The sequence below is a fragment of the Panulirus ornatus genome, chromosome 35 (genome assembly GCF_036320965.1).
Source record: "Panulirus ornatus isolate Po-2019 chromosome 35, ASM3632096v1, whole genome shotgun sequence".
NCBI classification, from domain to species: domain Eukaryota; kingdom Metazoa; phylum Arthropoda; class Malacostraca; order Decapoda; family Palinuridae; genus Panulirus; species Panulirus ornatus.
Window position 1 is genome coordinate 485,001 of NC_092258.1, and position 18,164 is coordinate 503,164.

Sequence of the window (18,164 nt, forward strand, 5' to 3'; positions counted from 1 at the left end):
TATATATATATATATATATATATATATATATATATATATATATATATAATTTTTTCTATATTATACTTTGTCGCTGTCTCCCGCGTTAGCGAGGTAGCGCAAGGAAACAGACGAAAGAATGGCCCAACCCACCCACATACACATGTATTTACATACAAGTCCACACACGCACATATACATACCTATAAATGCATACTCATGCACATAATTCATACTTGCTGCCTTTCTTCATTCCCGTCGCCACCCCGCCTTTAGTTTTGTGTTATGGCCTCCGGTTCTTCTATTTCTGCATCTGTTGTATAACAGTGCACACTCTCCATCATCAGGTCTCGCCTCATTCTTCTCTCTTTCATGATGGACAAATATAAGGACTCTAGCCTTTCCTTGTATCTCAGCTTTCTTGATTCCAGTGGTGTGTGTGTGTGTGTGTGTGTGTGTGTGTGTGGGTGTGTGTGCGTGTGTGTGTGTGTGTGTGTGTGTGTGTGTGTGTACCTGCTGAGAGAAAGCTTTACACTCATGAGGCTGTATCACGGGAGGTCATGATCGTTGGGCAGACATATGCTGCTGTAACACTGTAATTTGTCATGAACGAGACCAGCTAGCCCCGGAAATCTTATCAACAAGCGTGGGTCAAACCTAACACACTTCCATCTGGCTCAGCGAGGAAACCTAACCGTGACGTCAAATTCAAAATCTGTCAGTTTCTGCTAAACCAGCTTGTTTGTGGCTTTGTGTCTACATGTGCGTTTTGTTGTACTGTGTGTATTTGTAACACTGTTATATATTTTAAACTTAACACAATAAACGTAAGAATATTTTACCTGTTCACGACAGCCTTCTTCCTCGACTTTCATTTGGTGGAAGATGGCGTCGATGCGTGATAGTCTAGAGCCGTAGAAAGTATCGAGAGCATAGATGGGCACGGCAGTGGTTGTGGTAGATCCCTGGGGTTCCGTGACTAGGCCGAAGCCCTACAAGAAGAGAGAACTTCAGAAATGCAAGTAAAGACCTATTCAGTTAACATAAAACATTTTACTTTATTCCACTGATATCAGGGTTATATATTCTTTATAAGTAATCTCATGAATAATATCTTATAAGTAATTAGAACCTCTTTTCATGTATTCGACTATTGATATAAGTTGGGTGAACAAAGTGTAGACGGTTATCATTTTGATTCTCTACTGTGTGACTTGGCTTCTCGACGATTGTCATCGTATGTTTGTTTTTGTTGACATTATATTTATGAAGTCAGTATGTCTTGTTTTTACGACTCTGAGGTAAGCTTGGCAGGAGGCGTACCTGGGCAGGACGATGGTCAACGACCTTGATGGAAGTGGGAACGTTGGTCCTGACAAAACCCTTCCGAAGTGGGTCTAGCCTGGGGGCGACAGACGCCGTGTCCTGCTGAATCTTCACTTGTGGACCTGGTGGCTGCAGCTTGGGCGGCTGTGGCTTCGTTGTCTGAACATAGGAAGCATGCTTATCCATAAAAAGTCTTAGTCAAGGCACTGAATGTTGATTTTCATGAGTAACATTACGTGATAGACTCCCTAGAGTTTGTATTGTTTCCATAGTTAAACTATTTACTTTACGTAAACAATGAATCATATAGCTTATAACAGAAACTGGCGGTATCAATCACCGCAATCGTTCCTGGGAATATGTTTGTAGTGACAATCCTCCTAGGACAGTACTCACACTAGCAAGCACTTGAGAAAGCGACTGTGACTCCTGGTGCCGCGGCGGACGCCTTAGGTCTGGTAAAGCATTCTTAGTCTCGGAGGCGAAAGATACTGTGGGCGGTGTCACTACAGATGATGACGTTACTACCCTTACAGACTTCTCCGTAACAGTCCTGAAGAAGATTGCAGGCTGGGGTGTAGTGGCCGGTGCGGGGGTCGGTGGCGCACTGGTCTTGAACACACCTGCTTACCGAGGAAAGGCACATGGAACATTAGTGCAGCTAAGCTTTAAAAATAATCTGCAGAATTTCTGAAAGCGAGTCAAAATATCGTATTCACTATAAATAACAACATATATAGAAACTTTTGATACCATGGGAATAAGTCTATTTGCATATATGTAATCACAAAGATAATTCAGAGAGAAAAAACTAAAATGCAGTTGGTAAACGGATTCTAAGAAAACTGTGACTCCACAATAAGTTGTGAGAACTTTCCCATCGCGCTTATATTAGAAATCTTTTGTTTTTGTGAATAGATTGTGTGTTACATTACTTACTGGATGTGACTGAGGAAACCTTGCGCGTAGTTGTCTCAGGATCTGTCTTGGGTGGCGTCGTTATAGGAATGGGCTTAAACCCGCCCAAACTCGTCTGGGCAGCTGACACAGCGGTTGGCTTAGATTTTGGGGTGGGAGTAGATTTGCTCTTGGGAAAAATTGTCTCTTGCTTTGGTGGTCGAAAACCTGGTTTTATTTCTTTTGGTGTAGGTGTGGAGTCGGTGGACGTTTGCCTCTTTTCACTGGTGTTATCAGCTACCGGGCTATCTGGTTTGATGATGGGCTTGAAACCTGTCTCTGTCCTTGGAGGTCTCTCCGTCGTTGGGATATATACGGGCTGGGGACTCGGCACTCTGGAGGCTGGGGGCGTATCTGTTGGCGACACTGCTCCTGGACCATGAATCACTTTAAAGTGACTATCTCCGCGGTGGTCCTCTCTCTGAAAGGTGCCAAATGTATTGGGCTTTATCCCTGGAGTGGCAGCTGCAGCATTTATTCCTGAATGGCGACTTTCATCGTCCTGAATATTGACAGGTCTCAGTGGAGGCACCCTAGGCCCAGCAGGTAGATGCTGAGGCCGAGGGAAAGGTGACTTAGCTACAACAGGGCGTTGCTGGGGCCGCGAGACGATTGGTCTAGGTACAGCAGGGCGTTGATGGGGCCGTCGGCGAGGCTGTTGATTTCTCGGACGCTTAGGAAGAGGCTGTTTTGTTGTGGGTTTCCTTACCTGTTGCTGGTGTTTCTGTGTTTGTTGGCGAGTTATTTGTGACTGTTGTCGGGGTTTTTGTGACTGTTGTCGGGGCTTCTGTGGTTGCTGTTGAGGCTTTTGTGATGGCTGTCGACGCTGCTGTTGATGAGGTCTTCTACGGGGAGAATTAGCCCTAACTGTTTCCCCCTTTGTCTTTTGGGGAGCAGGTGGTGTCAAGAAGTTGGTGGGATTTTCCTGTTTTTGAGGAGAGCCTTGGGGTTGAGATTGTGGGCTATACGGATAATGCTTATCGTAATATTCCTTATACTTAAGATACCACTGGTAGTACCACTGCGCATAAGTCTTCTGGTACTCCATGTATTCCTGGTCGACAAGTTGATGGTGTGGCACCTGCTCGTGTTCATCCCTCCTAAGTTGATGAGTACGGAAGAAGGGTAGACCAGGTGCCCGCAGGTTGGGTGAAGGTCTGACCACAGGGGCATCAACACGGGCTTCAGGTGTGGAACTAGATAAAAAGTATGGTATGGAAAACAGTCCACCAAGGATCGCAAGCCAAGACATAGGTCCAATTGCTGGAAGAAAAAAAATGAAGCCATGAGAAAAAAGATGAAAAAATACTTTTCACAACTTCCGTATCTCACAAGATTGCTTCATTAAACTAACTTCTTTTCACCTACGTAACTGAACTAATATAAGATATCTGTGTCTTGGGAGAAGTCTAGCATGATTTATATTAGAATTATATATCATTAACTTTCTTTTACATATCAGATGGACAAAGATGCAAAAGGCAGGATCTTCGGCCCATCTGCAGGCTAACTGAACAATTGGGAATTCCGTTTCCCTGGTATAGACTTGCTGCCCTATAATAAAACGCTGTATGATAAAATTTTCATCTTGTTCTTTGATGCTAAAGCCTAAATTCACTGTTTTTTTCTTTTTTCTTTTTATATAAACTGCACCTACAATCACCAATACTTTACTACAAAGAAAAAACTCACACAGTAGGGTGGTGACGGTGGGGTCTGCGCGGGGCATGCTGATACTCAGCTCTTTGTCGGACGTCGCTGAACGACCTTCTATCTCATGCTGCATCCGTGTGGAAAGGAAGTCCTCCATTTCCTGTTGATGCAGAAGAAAGCTTTCTGGTACCACTAACTGGAAGCGGTGTTTTGCAAGGAACTCCTCCGCCAGTTCACTTAAAAACTCCGATGATTCACTTTCATCAGCCTCGTCTTCATCGAGCAGAGTCGTCAGTTTCTTCGCCAACGTGAGAAGATTGAGCCCCAATTTCTCCTTCCCTAGGTACTTCAGACTAGTCTTTAAGGCACTGATTCCTCCAGCCTTCAAGAGGTCTGAGTACGAGGGGCTTTCCTTGTGTGTGTAAGCAAGGGATATGGTCTTCAGGAGAGGGATTAGATTGTCTTTGTTAATGATGACGTCTTTCTTGTAATGTATAGCTTCCGGCACGTTGGCCTGGAACTGCTCAAAGTTCGGGATCTCTCTATGACTGTGATCAGTTGGTGAATACTCCTCTACTTGTGGATACTGCGCATAGGAATGTCCACTGTTCCCTTCCAAAAATTTATAGTCATCGTAATCTTCACCATCTTCCTCTACATGCATATCATCAGCATCGTCGAACTCTTCATCGTCTACCGATATTGTCTCAGAATACACATTACCGTCCGACCAATCTTTGTCAACCTCTTCCACTACAGCAGGAGTCTCCACATGCCTGATGAAGGCGCTTGGCAAGACGTAAGCCTGCTGGGGCTCCTTCGCCTCTGCATTAGAGCCGAAAGATGTAGCTGAATTGGCTGAAGGAGAGGTCGCTGATGCACCGCTGATTGTAGATGTGGACCCGGCTGAGGCTAGAGCGAGAATCGTAGATGAAAGGGTAGTCGTAGCGGTTGGGTCACTCGTATGGGGGGCTTCTGTCGTAGACGGGGAATTGATAGCTGACGAAGAAACACCAATCACCACCACAAGAGTCACTGCTTGTTTTAAAAGCCACATATCTGATTCTTATATCTATAGATCTATGTAGGCCACTACGTTCGCATCACGTTGTCGCTAAGAACACTCACTAAGGCACTCCATCCACTTGATTACATGTATGTTTATAAACTAAGATTATTCCGAGTATGATTCCTGTCAACACGCCTTGCACAGTCGTCGGTAAGAGTCTTTTGACCTTAGGAAGTCTGAGAGTCGTCGGGAGTACGTGTGGCCTTGACAGTGGCTGCGGCAGGTCTGACCTGGTGGAGGGCAGAGCTGAGTCTTCCTCGCCAGGCAAACGTCGCCCTCCATCCGCTCCGGCCAATCACTGCTCACCACCAACAGGGTTGCAAACATTACGCACTCAGACTATTTTCAATTCCTATTTTCAAACGATCCCTAGAATTCAGCATGATGCAGAAACCAGTGAAACAACAAGAATATTTTACCATAAAAACGTTGAGAAAAAAAAAAAAGTTTTCTAAGAGAGAAATACCGCCAGCAGGTAATGCTGCTTCAATCTCCGAGAACGCTTTCTCTTCCGGGCGGCCGAACCGTTACACCTCTGCCTGTCCTTCGAGGGCGCTGCGCCCAGCGTCATCAACGCGCCGCTGCTCCTGTTTCTCGGGAATTATATTTTATGTAACACATTGCATCAGGTAAAGTAAAGTTGGTCTTTTCATAAAATGATTCGACGGAAAGCCACCTGGAGAAGCTACAGTTACAATTAACGAGCCTTACTTTTGTATCCTTAGGTGTAGTATGCCAGTTCCGGCACCAGGTAACTGTCAGCCTAGGGTATCTTCTTCACAATAATCAAAACAAATACCACGTCATGGCAATATTCACATACTACTGGCATCTTCCCTTAGTATCTAAAGAAACTAACAATACTCATGGATATTTTTCATTCATATTAACTTTTGCTGAAGAGAATAACAAATTTCTCTTACAGGAAATGAAGAAAACTATCGAAAGACTAAAAAAGAGTTCTACCGATGTTCATCCATTTATAATGCCACCAGTGAAGGTAAAAATGAAAATCAGGCCAAGCGTTATATATATATATATATATATATATATATATATATATATATATATATATATATATATATATATATATATATATATATATATATATATATTATATATATATATATATGGGAATGAACATGGTAACGAGTGAAACTACTGGCACCTGAAGTGAACCAAGGGTGAGTGAGGAGACGAAGGACCTGGGCGTACTGAGGAATGTGCGGAGAAAGGTCACTGTCTTTTAGGGCAAATATGGGTATGCTTCATGGAACAGTAGTCCCAGCTGTGGTGTATGGTTGCTAGTTGTGGACCTTGAATGCCAAAGTACGGAAGAGGGTGAATGTTTGCAATGAAATGTTTGAGGGCAATAAATGGTGTGAGAAGTGTTAATCGAGTAAGATATTATTCAGGAAGAGAGACGTGTGATAGTAAGAGAAGTAAGTAAGAAAGTTTCTTACAGCGCACAGGAAATCAACCACGGCTATCGGTGGGGACCATAGGTCAGAAAGCGTAGTGATGTGTTGTCATTTCATGTGTGGCGGGGTGGCGACGAGAATGAATAAAGGCAGCAAGTATGAATTATGTACATGTATATATAAATAAATATGTCTGTGTATGTATGTATATGTATACGTTGAAATGTATAGGTATGTATATGTGCATGTGTGGACGTGTATGTATATACATGTGTATGTGGGTGGGTTGGGGCATTCTTTCGTTTGTTTCCTTGCGCTACCTCGCTAACGCGGGAGACAGCGTCAAAGTATAATGAAATGAAATATATATATATATATATATATATATATATATACATATATATATATATATATATATATATATATATATATATATATATATGTATATATATATATATACATATATATGCGAAGCATGATTCTTACAGCTGTTTTCGATGAGGAATATTGAAGGAATTTCTGATATTTCCTGATGAACTGTAAAGCATCGCATCAGGAACACGCCTGTGGCCAAAACCCGGACTCTCTCCCGAGGCTGCCCAGGACACTTCCCGGACTCTCTCCCGAGGCTGCCCAGGACACTTCCCGGACTCTCTCCCGAGGCTGCCCAGGACACTTCCCGGACTCTCTCCCGAGGCTACCCAGGACACTTCCCGGACTCTCTCCCGAGGCTACCCAGGACACTTCCCGGACTCTCTCCCGAGGCTGCCCAGGACACTTCCCGGACTCTCTCCCGAGGCTGCCCAGGACACTTCCCGGACTCTCTCCCGAGGCTGCCCAGGACACTTCCCGGACTCTCTCCCGAGGCTACCCAGGACACTTCCCGGACTCTCTCCCGAGGCTACCCAGGACACTTCCCGGACTCTCTCCCGAGGCTGCCCAGGACACTTCCCGGACTCTCTCCCGAGGCTGCCCAGGACACTTCCCGGACTCTCTCCCGAGGCTACCCAGGACACTTCCCGGACTCTCTCCTGGTGCTGAACCTAAGCTTAACCAGGTTCATGTAGGAAGGAGAAAGTTGTATATCTTAACCTGGAAAATAACGAAATACGGATTATAATATAAGCTTTTGCATTATGAATCTTAGAGGCAAGTACTGTAGAAGTAAGCACGTAAGGACTACTTTCTAAGATAATATGTTAAATCTAAAGGGAAGTGAGATAACGATAATAAGGAGTGATCAGAGATCTCATGGTTCATTATTTTCAGTAGGCTGGATATGTAAGTCCGTAACAGTATACATCCATCAGTACTTGAAGGTGTGGGAGGCAAAGCTACCGGTCTCAAGCAACCGCCCAACCTAACACTGCGTAGTGACTCAACAGCCACTATCACTGCGTGATCTACCTGTGATGACTTTATAAGTGTGTTACAAAGACGAAACGTGAGAGTGTGTAAAAAGAGGCTGAGAATTAGTGAAAGAGAATGAGAGAGTAAGAGAGGGAAATAGATGCTGAGGAAGAATTCAAGAGGGACGTAGAAAAGCTGAGAGAAAACGCGAAAGCAGGAAGGAAGGAAAGAAGAAAGTCATCTGAAATACGTTATTGTGATCAATATTTTCCCAGCTATACAGCATTAACTGCCCTCCAAATAGAACACACATATGAATAATTGTTAGAAGCCTTTGTCTAGTGATGTCACTAATCTCGGCCATCCTGTTGCTTTTGTGTTCTGTTGCATTCCCACACAGCACTGCACACTAAGACATTCCCACTCAGCACTGCACACTAAGACATTCCCACACAGCACTGCACACTAAGACATTCCCACGCAGCACTGCACACTAAGACATTCCCACACAGCACTGCACACTAAGACATTCCCACTCAGCACTGCACACTAAGACATTCCCACACAGCACTGCACACTAAGACATTCCCACGCAGCACTGCACACTAAGACATTCCCACACAGCACTGCACACTAAGACATTCCCACGCAGCACTGCACACTAAGAGAAACCATTCCAGATCATATTGTAAACTATTGGCTAGTTAGTTGCATACCTGAGCAATCAGTCCATGATAACGTAGTGCTCTCTACGCAACACTCTCCACACCTGTCTGACTATTGATGAAGGTTGTTAACTTTATGTATATCAACCAACATTTCTTTTTCATGTTGGAGGTTTCAGTAACGGAGAAAAGTCCACAACAAGGCCTGTCCTTAATCGAAATATGAAGATGTCAGTGAAAGGGAAAAAGAAGAGACAAGGGAAAGTATTTACAAATTTTGGATGAAGTGAAAAACCTGTCTGTTATGGTTATTGGAAAAGACACGAGAGGATAGAGTTCAAATGCTGGGTTGACTGCGGACCAACTTTCGTAAACAGGATTCGAACCTATGCACTCGACCCTGGGCGGCCCGAAAATGGGTCACGGTCAGGAACGATAACCGATACACCAGGGCAGTTTATTTGTTTTTCATCTATCATTCAAATTCATATTACTTTATACCACATCAAGCAAAGTTTCACCAGCACAAGAGTGTCTGCGGAAGTTATCGATGCTGTTGTCACTTGAAGAGATTCTCCACCATGTGAATGTCCAAACTACATAATAGCTCGTATGATGGAGAGATAATTATATTTCAAGAGTGTTTCGACGTCTCCTTACCAGATAAGATAAAGTTCACAGGCAGAAATAGCTGAATGTTCCAAGGTGGCACACTGGACGTCCAGGAAATAAAGACTGAGAGGGAAAGCAGAGGCAGTAGATCAAGTTAGGTCACGCTGAGGCAGTGACCTGGGAACCAACGACATTATGGGAGGATTACCATATATATGCAGTTGTAGTTAAGAATCTCTAGATAAAGACATTCCTCTAGTCTATGCTTCTTAAGTCTTTCTGCTGCTACAGTTAACTGCAGTTTTATATCCAGTATCATAACAGAACATATTTTGGCTTCAGGTGCAGTTTGCTTCCCTTGACTCATGCATCACTAATTTGACCAGTTTCCTGTTTACAGTATAGGTCTCATCACTAGGCCCGCTTTACATTATGTATGCAGACAGTATGGTAAAACTTCCAAAGTTTAAGCTCGCTCTAGCTCCAAGCGGGATGGCTTAATCAAACTGAGGGAAAAAAAAAATACTGGGGCAAACACACACTGACTCAGTACATCCACTCAGCTTCAACAGGTATACACTGACTCAGCACACCCACCCAGCTTAACCAGACGGAGACTTTTCTATGTCAATAAGGCATGAGTGTGTATGCAGGTGTAGCGTAGCACGAAGGACGAGCCAAATGAACAACGACTCCCCGAGGAGAACGGAAGATCTTATTCATGGGATGGCGGTCAATCTCCCGCATCGCTTCCTGACGCTGATTCCAGGCCAGACGAAGGTGTCCGTACTGTCTGTTCAACCTAAGACTAAATGAATTAGGGCATGAAGCACATGACCCATCGTTGATGTATTGCTAACGAGAAGACAATTCAATACACATTTCAGACTTACAATAAACAACAAACGTTTTTTCTTTTTTTCTTGTGGCAGTTGAAACGGCATGGGCAAGTGAATGCCCTATATTTTAGGGGATTCATTCATTAACGTTCTGTGAGCTCTACTACGAACTTTGATAAAATCAAGGTAAAAGATGCAGATATATTTACATTAGTGCAAACAAATTTATTATCCACTTAACGGAATATCTCAGCAGGGTATTGCTGTTCTACAATAAAGCTGATTTGCTTAGGAATCATCTCAGTACTTTCCATCTATAGAATAAAACAAATACCACAAACATCACAGACAAATATATATCCCAAAAAATATTTTCTTATCCTAAAATAAACATAACATAAGAAAAAGTGTTAAATAAGGCAGACTATTTCTCTTGGTATAGCTCTTGGAACTGCAAGGGCTGATTATCAATGGCAAGTCATCATTATATTCTTGTAGCTGATCCCTCTCAAGCTAAGAACCTAAATGCAGTTGAAAATTATTGAACTTTCCGCTGGACGGCTACTCTCCTTGTTCCTTGAAAGCTACTGAAATTTCGCTTCTGGGCTACTTCGCCTGTTACTTGAAGGCTAATGACTTTTCAGTTCAGGGCTACTTCATTTGTAAATTGATGGCTACTGAAATGTACGCTTGAGGGTTAATGCACCTATATTTTGAAGAATTTTAATCCTTTCATTTGGTAGTCATATATGTTGCTTGAAAGCTACTAAACTTTTCATTTAAGGGCTAATGTGTATATTACATTGTATATTACATACTAATAATCAAAGATCACTTGTTAGGTTTTTATCCTACCTAAGTATTGAAATATGTTTAACATACATTATTGCAGTGTTGTTTAACGTTTTCACTTAGAGGCTACTTGCATAGTTTCAACAGGAAAAGTCTGACTGGTTACATATACTAATACATTCAAGTAGTTTATACAGTACTGATAACAATTACAATGTTTATTTTTCAGGCAATTGAAGAGTACACAGCAAATACACTTTCCAGTGCACACTTTATACATAATTCATTGTAAAATACAAATCATTATTACATCTCAAAAATTCAGACATAATTCTACCTCACTAAATGTCATGGGATCAAGTCTGAGACGAAAATATGTTAAAGTATTACAGGTAGGACGGGTAAGAGACATCAACAGAGGAGTGCATTACTTGAGGAACCTTCCCTGATACAAATTACGCTCACCTGTTAAAGTTTCTTTTACAACTGCATATAAGAGTCATCAGTACGGCTCCGTTGAAGGAGAGATGTATAATGTCATGTCTCAGATATATGAACATTTGTCACGTCTTAGAAGAAGTAAACAAAATATGTTCCAGCTATACCAGTGTCTTGTGACGAGAATCATTGAAGCCAGCACACGTCAACTGTTGTCAGCCCTCACAAAACGTCTCATAATTCGGTTGTATACAGTCCCAAGGAACCATCAGTCACAGTGCATTTGTCGTAAAAACGTAACTACTTTTGGTCGAGTGAGGTCAATACATTGTTCGTTTCATAACTGGGTGCTTCTTGGGTGCTTCTTATTATACCACCATTCCATACAAACATATATATATAAATATATATATATATATATATATATATATATATATATATATATATATATATATATGTATCCCTTATCTTAAGAAGTTTGGAGGAAGTGAAATATCTGCTTTCATATATAAAGAAAAATGGCCAGGTCATAGCTGTTAGGAAAGACATAAGAATGCTTCGCACGTTTTCCCTGCGTGTCGTAGAAGGCGACTTAAAGGGGAGGGAGCGGGGGGCTGGAAATCCTTTCCCTCTCTTTTTTTTTTTTAATTTTCCAAAAGAGGAACAGAGAAGGAGGCCAAGTGAGGATATTACCTCAAAGGCTTAGTCCTCTGTTCTCAACGCTACCTCGCTAACGCGGGAAATGGAAGAGTGAAATGATGATATACCCCTCATGTCTTTCCTATGACCTTGCCCTTTTTCTTTATATATGAAAGCAGATTTTTCACTTCCTCCAAACTTCTTAAGATATTTCTTCCTCTTCTTTTCTTCATCTGTACTTATCTATTTATCCCCTTTCCAAATCTCAGTTAAAGCCTGCCCTTGACGCCGCCTCTTGTCCGTTGGTGGAGCTTCGAACATAAAACATTTACCTAATTGTAGTCGTCATTACAGGAAGGGATTTTACTCTCCTGAGTGCCTCTGAGGGAGAGGGTAATGTTAGTGCGTATGTGTTCGTGCGTTCTTTCTTACATTCATAGAGGAAAGTTAGTGAGGGATAATCACCTGATCAAAAAGATTTATTTTTCCATAAAGTTGCTGACGAACGTCAACGGACTTCTAGCGAACGGCCGTGGACTACTGACGAACGTCCACGGACTAATGACGAACGACCATGGACTGCCAGCGAGGGAAACGGTGGAAAGTGTTGAAAGCGCCAGGAACCGTTGTATGTGTGTGTTGTGCGCGAACTTGATCGGGTGATGGTCGGTCCACCTGTGGTTGAGTGGAGGTGGCCGCCTGACCCAGCGCCGCCAAGGAGGTCACTGGGGCCGGGGCTGGTGGCCCGGCTGGCGGAGGCGAGATGTGGTGTACCACTTTACTTCCATCCTGCTACAGTATCTGGCAAGCTTTTGACTTGTTTCTTATGGCCTTGAGTTGTCTTTAACTGTTTTGATATATGGGTGAAAACCGTATATTCATGATATTTATCCAGACGTATGGAAGTTGGCAACCTGTCAGTGGCTCTGATGAATATGATTCCTTGGATATGACCTTATTTTCCAAACATGTCCTTTTCCTTAATCTTTCTTGATACAGCCAGAGACAAATGTTTAGTTAGATTACCAGAAATATCACCACAACTGCTGCCTCTGAACCATATTTAGCGCAAATGTTTCCTGCTGTTTTCTATAACTTTCATTTTCCAAAATTATCATTTTAGGTTATAGAGTGGCAACAATCAGAGTTGTGATCATTCTTGGAGTCCTGGTTAAATCATCATGTACTCTTGACAGCTGTGAGAGCCAGCAACAAACGTACTTACAACTCATACATACCATAGCAAAAGTTTTCTTCTATCTCGTGTTTCTTGAAGAAAATATTGAATGTAATAAGGTAGTTGAGATATGATCATGATATCAACACATATCAAATAATGCCTGAAAATAAGAAAGTTGGGATGGGTTGTGCGGGCTGCTGCAGCGACTTTCTCCAGGAATGTTGGTGACCCACTTCGCTACCAAAGAAAACGGTTGAGCTTGATCCTGAAGAAAACTCATGGACTGTTCTAGTTGTACGTCCGGGTTGACCGTCGCTTCTTCTTCGTCAATGTTTCCTGAATGATGTCCGGAAAGAAATTTCAAAGATTCACTATCTTCAAGGTAGGTAAATGTGTTACTTTCAAAGCAAATACTTTCTATTTTTGGCATTACGATAGCTTGAAAATATCTGTTGTACGTTGAAATGGAAATTTCCAAGTTTAAGTATTTTGACATTCTTTGAATGATTAAATCTGTAGTTCTCTAAATGTAAAATACTTATGAAAGGCTACGAAGACCAATATAAACAGAGATGAATCTTTGATTTGGTGCCTCCTTCCGGATAGCAGGACGCCTAGCACTGATGTAACTAACACTGCCTGCCGGTGACGGCGACCTGTTCTTCCGCTCAATTGTCACACAGTCAGCTCTCGCACACTTGTGTGACGGTCAAGATCACACACAGTATCTGGGTCAGAGTCGCTTAACATGAGAATTTAGAGTAGTGTTTGTGTCAGCGGATTTGATAAGGTTAAAGCTCAATATTCAGGAATTAAGGGCGATAGATAGGAATAATAGAGTTTCGAGGAGGTGAAGAATGATGGTGTTTCATTGCATATCCAATACTTGTAACCATTAAGTGTTAAGAAGACACTTCCTTTTGTGGATGGGGTTCTTATTGTCACCCAGTTTCAGAAGTAAAAGTTACATTGCAAAATAAATGATATTCTAGAAAAGACATAAATTAAACATTAGTATCAAAAAATTTCATCTGTTATGGAGATCCTGCGAGATAAGTCCACAAGATACAGCTGTCTTGCCGTCATGGTGAGACCATCATATTGTAGGATATGTGGTCGAGTTGTCATCGATTATGGCTCCATTATCGAGGACGATGCCGGGTGGAAGTCCCTCCTTCAGGTAGTCCCGGCCTCCCCCATAGTCGATGCAGGGACGCCATTGGTCGCGACCAACAATACCCACATAGCACCTGCCGATATACACATAGTTAGTGTCATAAGCACTACATGCTGTAGAGGGTTTGGTTGGTTGGATGTCTGGGCTTTGGCTTATCAATTCCCAGAGTCTTAATATTAAGGCCGTCAACGTAAGCTACATCCACCAACCGAAAAATCTAAGACCACATATACTCCCACTATGCATCTGAGGGTTTGTTTTTCCATAGAGAAAGAAAGATCATGACTACGTAGACTGCTAGTTACTTGAAAAAAAAAAGAAATAACATACCTCATGAAATGTAACAAAACCTTTGCTCTCTAAATTATCACGTGTCCATTCAGATTTACCTAAATTCCTTCCAGCTGTAACATTGTTTAATAATTTCACCTCAACAAATCTAACCAGATGCACATAAAACTAGATAACTCCTATCTAATACACTCCAGTTGGTTTCATTTGATGTGGTGAGATCTTTTTAATGTTTGAGGACAATATGTGGTGTGAGGTGGTTTGATCGAGTAAGTAATGAAAGGGTGAGAGAGATGTGTGGGAATAAAGAGTGTGGTTGAGACAGCAGAAGAGGGTGTATTGAAATCGTTTGGTCACATGGAGAGAATGAGTGAGGAAAGATTGACAAGGAGGCTATATGTGTCAGAGGTGGAGGAAACGAGGAGAAATGGGAGACCAAATTGGAGATGGAAGGACGGTGTGAAAAAGATTTTGAGCGATCGGGGCCTGAACATGCAGGAGGGTGAAAGGCGTGCAAGGAATAGAATGAATTCGAACAATGTGGTATACCGGGGTCGACGTGCTGTCAATGGACTGAACCAAGGCATGTGAAGCGTCTGGGGTAAGCAATGGAAAGTTTCGTGGGGCCGAGATGTGGAAAGGGAGCTGTGGTTTCGGTGCATTACACATGACAGCTAGAGACTGAGTGTGAACGAATGTGGCCATTGTTGTCTTATCCCTGCGCTATCTCGCACGCACGGGGGGAGGGGGTTGTCATTTCATGTGTGGCGGTGTGGCGACGGGATGGATGAGGGCAGCAAGTATGAATATGTACATGTGTATGTACGTATATGTCTGTGTGCGTATATGTATGTATACGTTGAAATGTATAAGTATGCATATGTGCGCATGTAGGCGTGTATGTATATACATGTGTATGTGGGTGGGTTGGGCCATTCTTTCGCCTGTTTCCTTGCGCTACCTCGCTAACGCGGGGGACAGCGACAAGGTATGATGATAATATGATAGTATATATATATATATATATATATATATATATATATATATATATATATATATATATATATATATATATATATATATATATATATATATATATATATATACATATATATATATATATATATATATATATATATATATATATATATATATATATATATATATATATATATATATATATATATATTATATATATATAAAATTTTTACTAAGTGAAAAGATTCTTTCCTTCTAACGACATTTTGTTTACTGCTGCGCCAGCCGCAGTCTGGCATCGCTTGTGAACAGTTAGTTCAGTGCCTGCCATATCTTGCCTACCTCACTGTATGAAGGATAGTGAATAAACTGGTGAACTAACTATCCCTTTGACCAGAGCGCAGCCTAACTGTTATTCCTCACAAGACGGTCTCCCTTACCATAAAGTTTCAAAGCCCTCTGAGCGGCCACACCTCTCACGAGGTCTGCAGCAGTAGTCCCAGGCGCCGGAGTGGTCCGTCTCGCAGAAGTAGTAGCCTCCCTGGCGGTCTCGCTTGCAGTATCCTCGGTAGCATCGAGCCCCGGTCACCACCGTGCGGCCTTCGCCTGAAGAATACTCGTTCTCCCAGTTAGCGCCTTCATCGTCTGTGCATGGCCAAAGTAGTGATGAAGTCTCTCTCTCTCTCTCTCTCTCTCTCTCTCTCTCTCTCTCTCTCTCTCTCTCTCTCTCTCTCTCTCTCTCTCTCTCTCTCTCTCTCTCTCTCTCTCTCTCTCTCTCTCTCTCTCTCTCTCTCTCTCACTATCTACCTATCTGTATATTTTTCTCTGCAGAAGAATCAACTTACCTATGCTACATTCCCTGTCATAGAGTCTTCGCTCATAGAAGTCGGCGTCTCTGTCGCGCACCAGGTCAAATGTGGACATATCACGATACTCCTGGTCGCTCAGATAGCAGTTCTCACGTCTCCATTGATCTCGGTTGTATCTGGAAAATGTAATGTATTATCTTTTTTCTGACAAGAAAACAGCCGATTCCTTATTCTGTAACGTGATATAAAGATTTCGAGATTTCTTGTGACTGATAAAGTTTGTTTTTCTTCTGTGTCTAAGAACCCATTGGTTTCTCCTTTGTTTGAGAATCCTGTGTTTTGTCTCATATATATATATATATATATATATATATATATATATATATATATATATATATATATATATATATATATATATATATATATATATATATATATATATATATATATATATATATATATATATATATATATATATATATATATATATATATATATATATATATATATATATATATATATATATATATATATATATATATATAATCAAATACCGGTGTACAATTCAATATATCTATGCACAGAGAACGGTGTAAGTACAGGATAAGACTTTTTCTATTCAAACTATCAGCAGAAATCAATCGAACACCATGACGAATATCACCAGTACCCAAGGTTCACAAATGTCACCAGTACCCAAGGTTCACAAGTATCACCAGTACCCAAGGTTCACAAGTATCACCAGTACCCAAGGTTCACCAATGTCACCAGTACCCAAGGTTCACAGGTGTCACCAGTACCCAAGGTTCACAAGTATCACCAGTACCCAAGGTTCACAAGTATCACCAGTACCAAAGGTTCACCAATGTCACCAGTACCCAAGGTTCACAAGTGTCCAGTACATAAAGTTCACGCATCACCCACATTCTTGGGCATATCACCAACTTCCAACTTTAAAAACCGACCTGGTGATGCCTCAGTCGTGTAATTTATCCTTTACAACCTGAGATGGATTAATTTGCTCGGTGGAACAGTGGGTCGTCGTGCCCAGTGTCACCAGTAGACCAGTTAGACAACGCAAGCCTCTGCCAACAGTGTTACACTCATGCCTGCCACCAGAAAGGTACATAAGAGCTGCTTCATTTTGCTGGAAGTTGTCAGACACATATTTCCTCTATGCTACGGTTATTTCCAACTTGACACATCGGTAATCCATCTTTGGAAAAAGCTCAATGATGTAGAAAATGGATAAAATCATTTGTGTATATGTGAGGGTCTCGTAGAAATAGAATCAACAAGTGAGGAACACGACCTACCGCTCTACACAAGCTTTGCGTTCTCTGCTATGATTCCATCCACATCATCGTCTTCTAAAACGTTAAAAGCATCACTTATCGAGAGTAGGTGGAAGGCGCCACTGACAACACACAGAGGCTGTACTCAGCACTGGCCATCTGTACTTATCTGAGAAGGATCATTTGCAACTTGTATGCGCAAGAGAAAATTTTGGCCCACTGATGGATTTGAAGATTATTCGAACATAATGTAACCTAATTGGTTAGTGCAAGACAGAACGGTAAAAAAAAAAAAAAATTGCTTCGTCAAGACTCCTGCTGAAAGGAATGTGCGCAGTCAGATATTTACCTTTACTAAACAACTGAGAATATTATGTGCGTTAATCACTTTGGTAGTTCTTCCTTGAGAATTTGACGACGGAAATGTAAATCACTGAAGTTAGTCGAAAGAGCAAAAATTCGGCAATCATGGTTCAGTATGTTTGTGTGCACTGGAATATTAGAATAGCATTTTACGGAACATTACCAAGCTTGGATCTGTACGTTTCACGTCATATTTTGAATATTGTACATGACATCGTTAAGGGGGATCCTCTAATTCTTCCTAATTCTGGTCTCACCCGACATACTTCTATAGTTGTTGGATGTGCACCTCTCTCAGTTCATCTATAACAGTGTGGGTTAAGTTGTATCG

The 18,164-nt window shown here is 41.8% G+C and overlaps 2 protein-coding genes across 4 annotated transcripts in view; both read right to left on the reverse strand.

Annotated features, from left to right (window-relative positions):
- The window catches only part of LOC139760047 (uncharacterized), a 12,051-nt gene extending 6,817 nt beyond the window's left edge, over positions 1 to 5,234 (reverse strand). Inside the window, exons 1-5 of one of the 2 annotated variants that reach the window (XM_071682803.1) lie at positions 3,955 to 5,234; positions 2,245 to 3,525; positions 1,702 to 1,931; positions 1,303 to 1,464; positions 822 to 971 (exon numbers count right to left, since the gene is read on the reverse strand). In XM_071682803.1, the coding sequence (XP_071538904.1) occupies positions 822 to 971; positions 1,303 to 1,464; positions 1,702 to 1,931; positions 2,245 to 3,525; positions 3,955 to 4,972 (2,841 nt within the window). In that variant the 5' untranslated portion in view covers positions 4,973 to 5,234. The remainder of the gene's footprint in view (positions 1 to 821; positions 972 to 1,302; positions 1,465 to 1,701; positions 1,932 to 2,244; positions 3,526 to 3,954) is intronic. The other variant, XM_071682804.1, reaches the window with a different exon arrangement.
- Positions 5,235 to 10,075: 4,841 nt separating this feature from the next.
- LOC139760048 (uncharacterized) overlaps positions 10,076 to 18,164 on the reverse strand; it is a 37,868-nt gene continuing 29,779 nt past the window's right edge. For both annotated transcript variants that reach the window (XM_071682805.1, XM_071682808.1), the window contains 3 exons: positions 16,212 to 16,351; positions 15,807 to 16,011; positions 10,076 to 14,170 (listed from right to left, as the gene is read on the reverse strand). In XM_071682805.1, the coding sequence (XP_071538906.1) occupies positions 14,017 to 14,170; positions 15,807 to 16,011; positions 16,212 to 16,351 (499 nt within the window). In that variant the 3' untranslated portion in view covers positions 10,076 to 14,016. The remainder of the gene's footprint in view (positions 14,171 to 15,806; positions 16,012 to 16,211; positions 16,352 to 18,164) is intronic.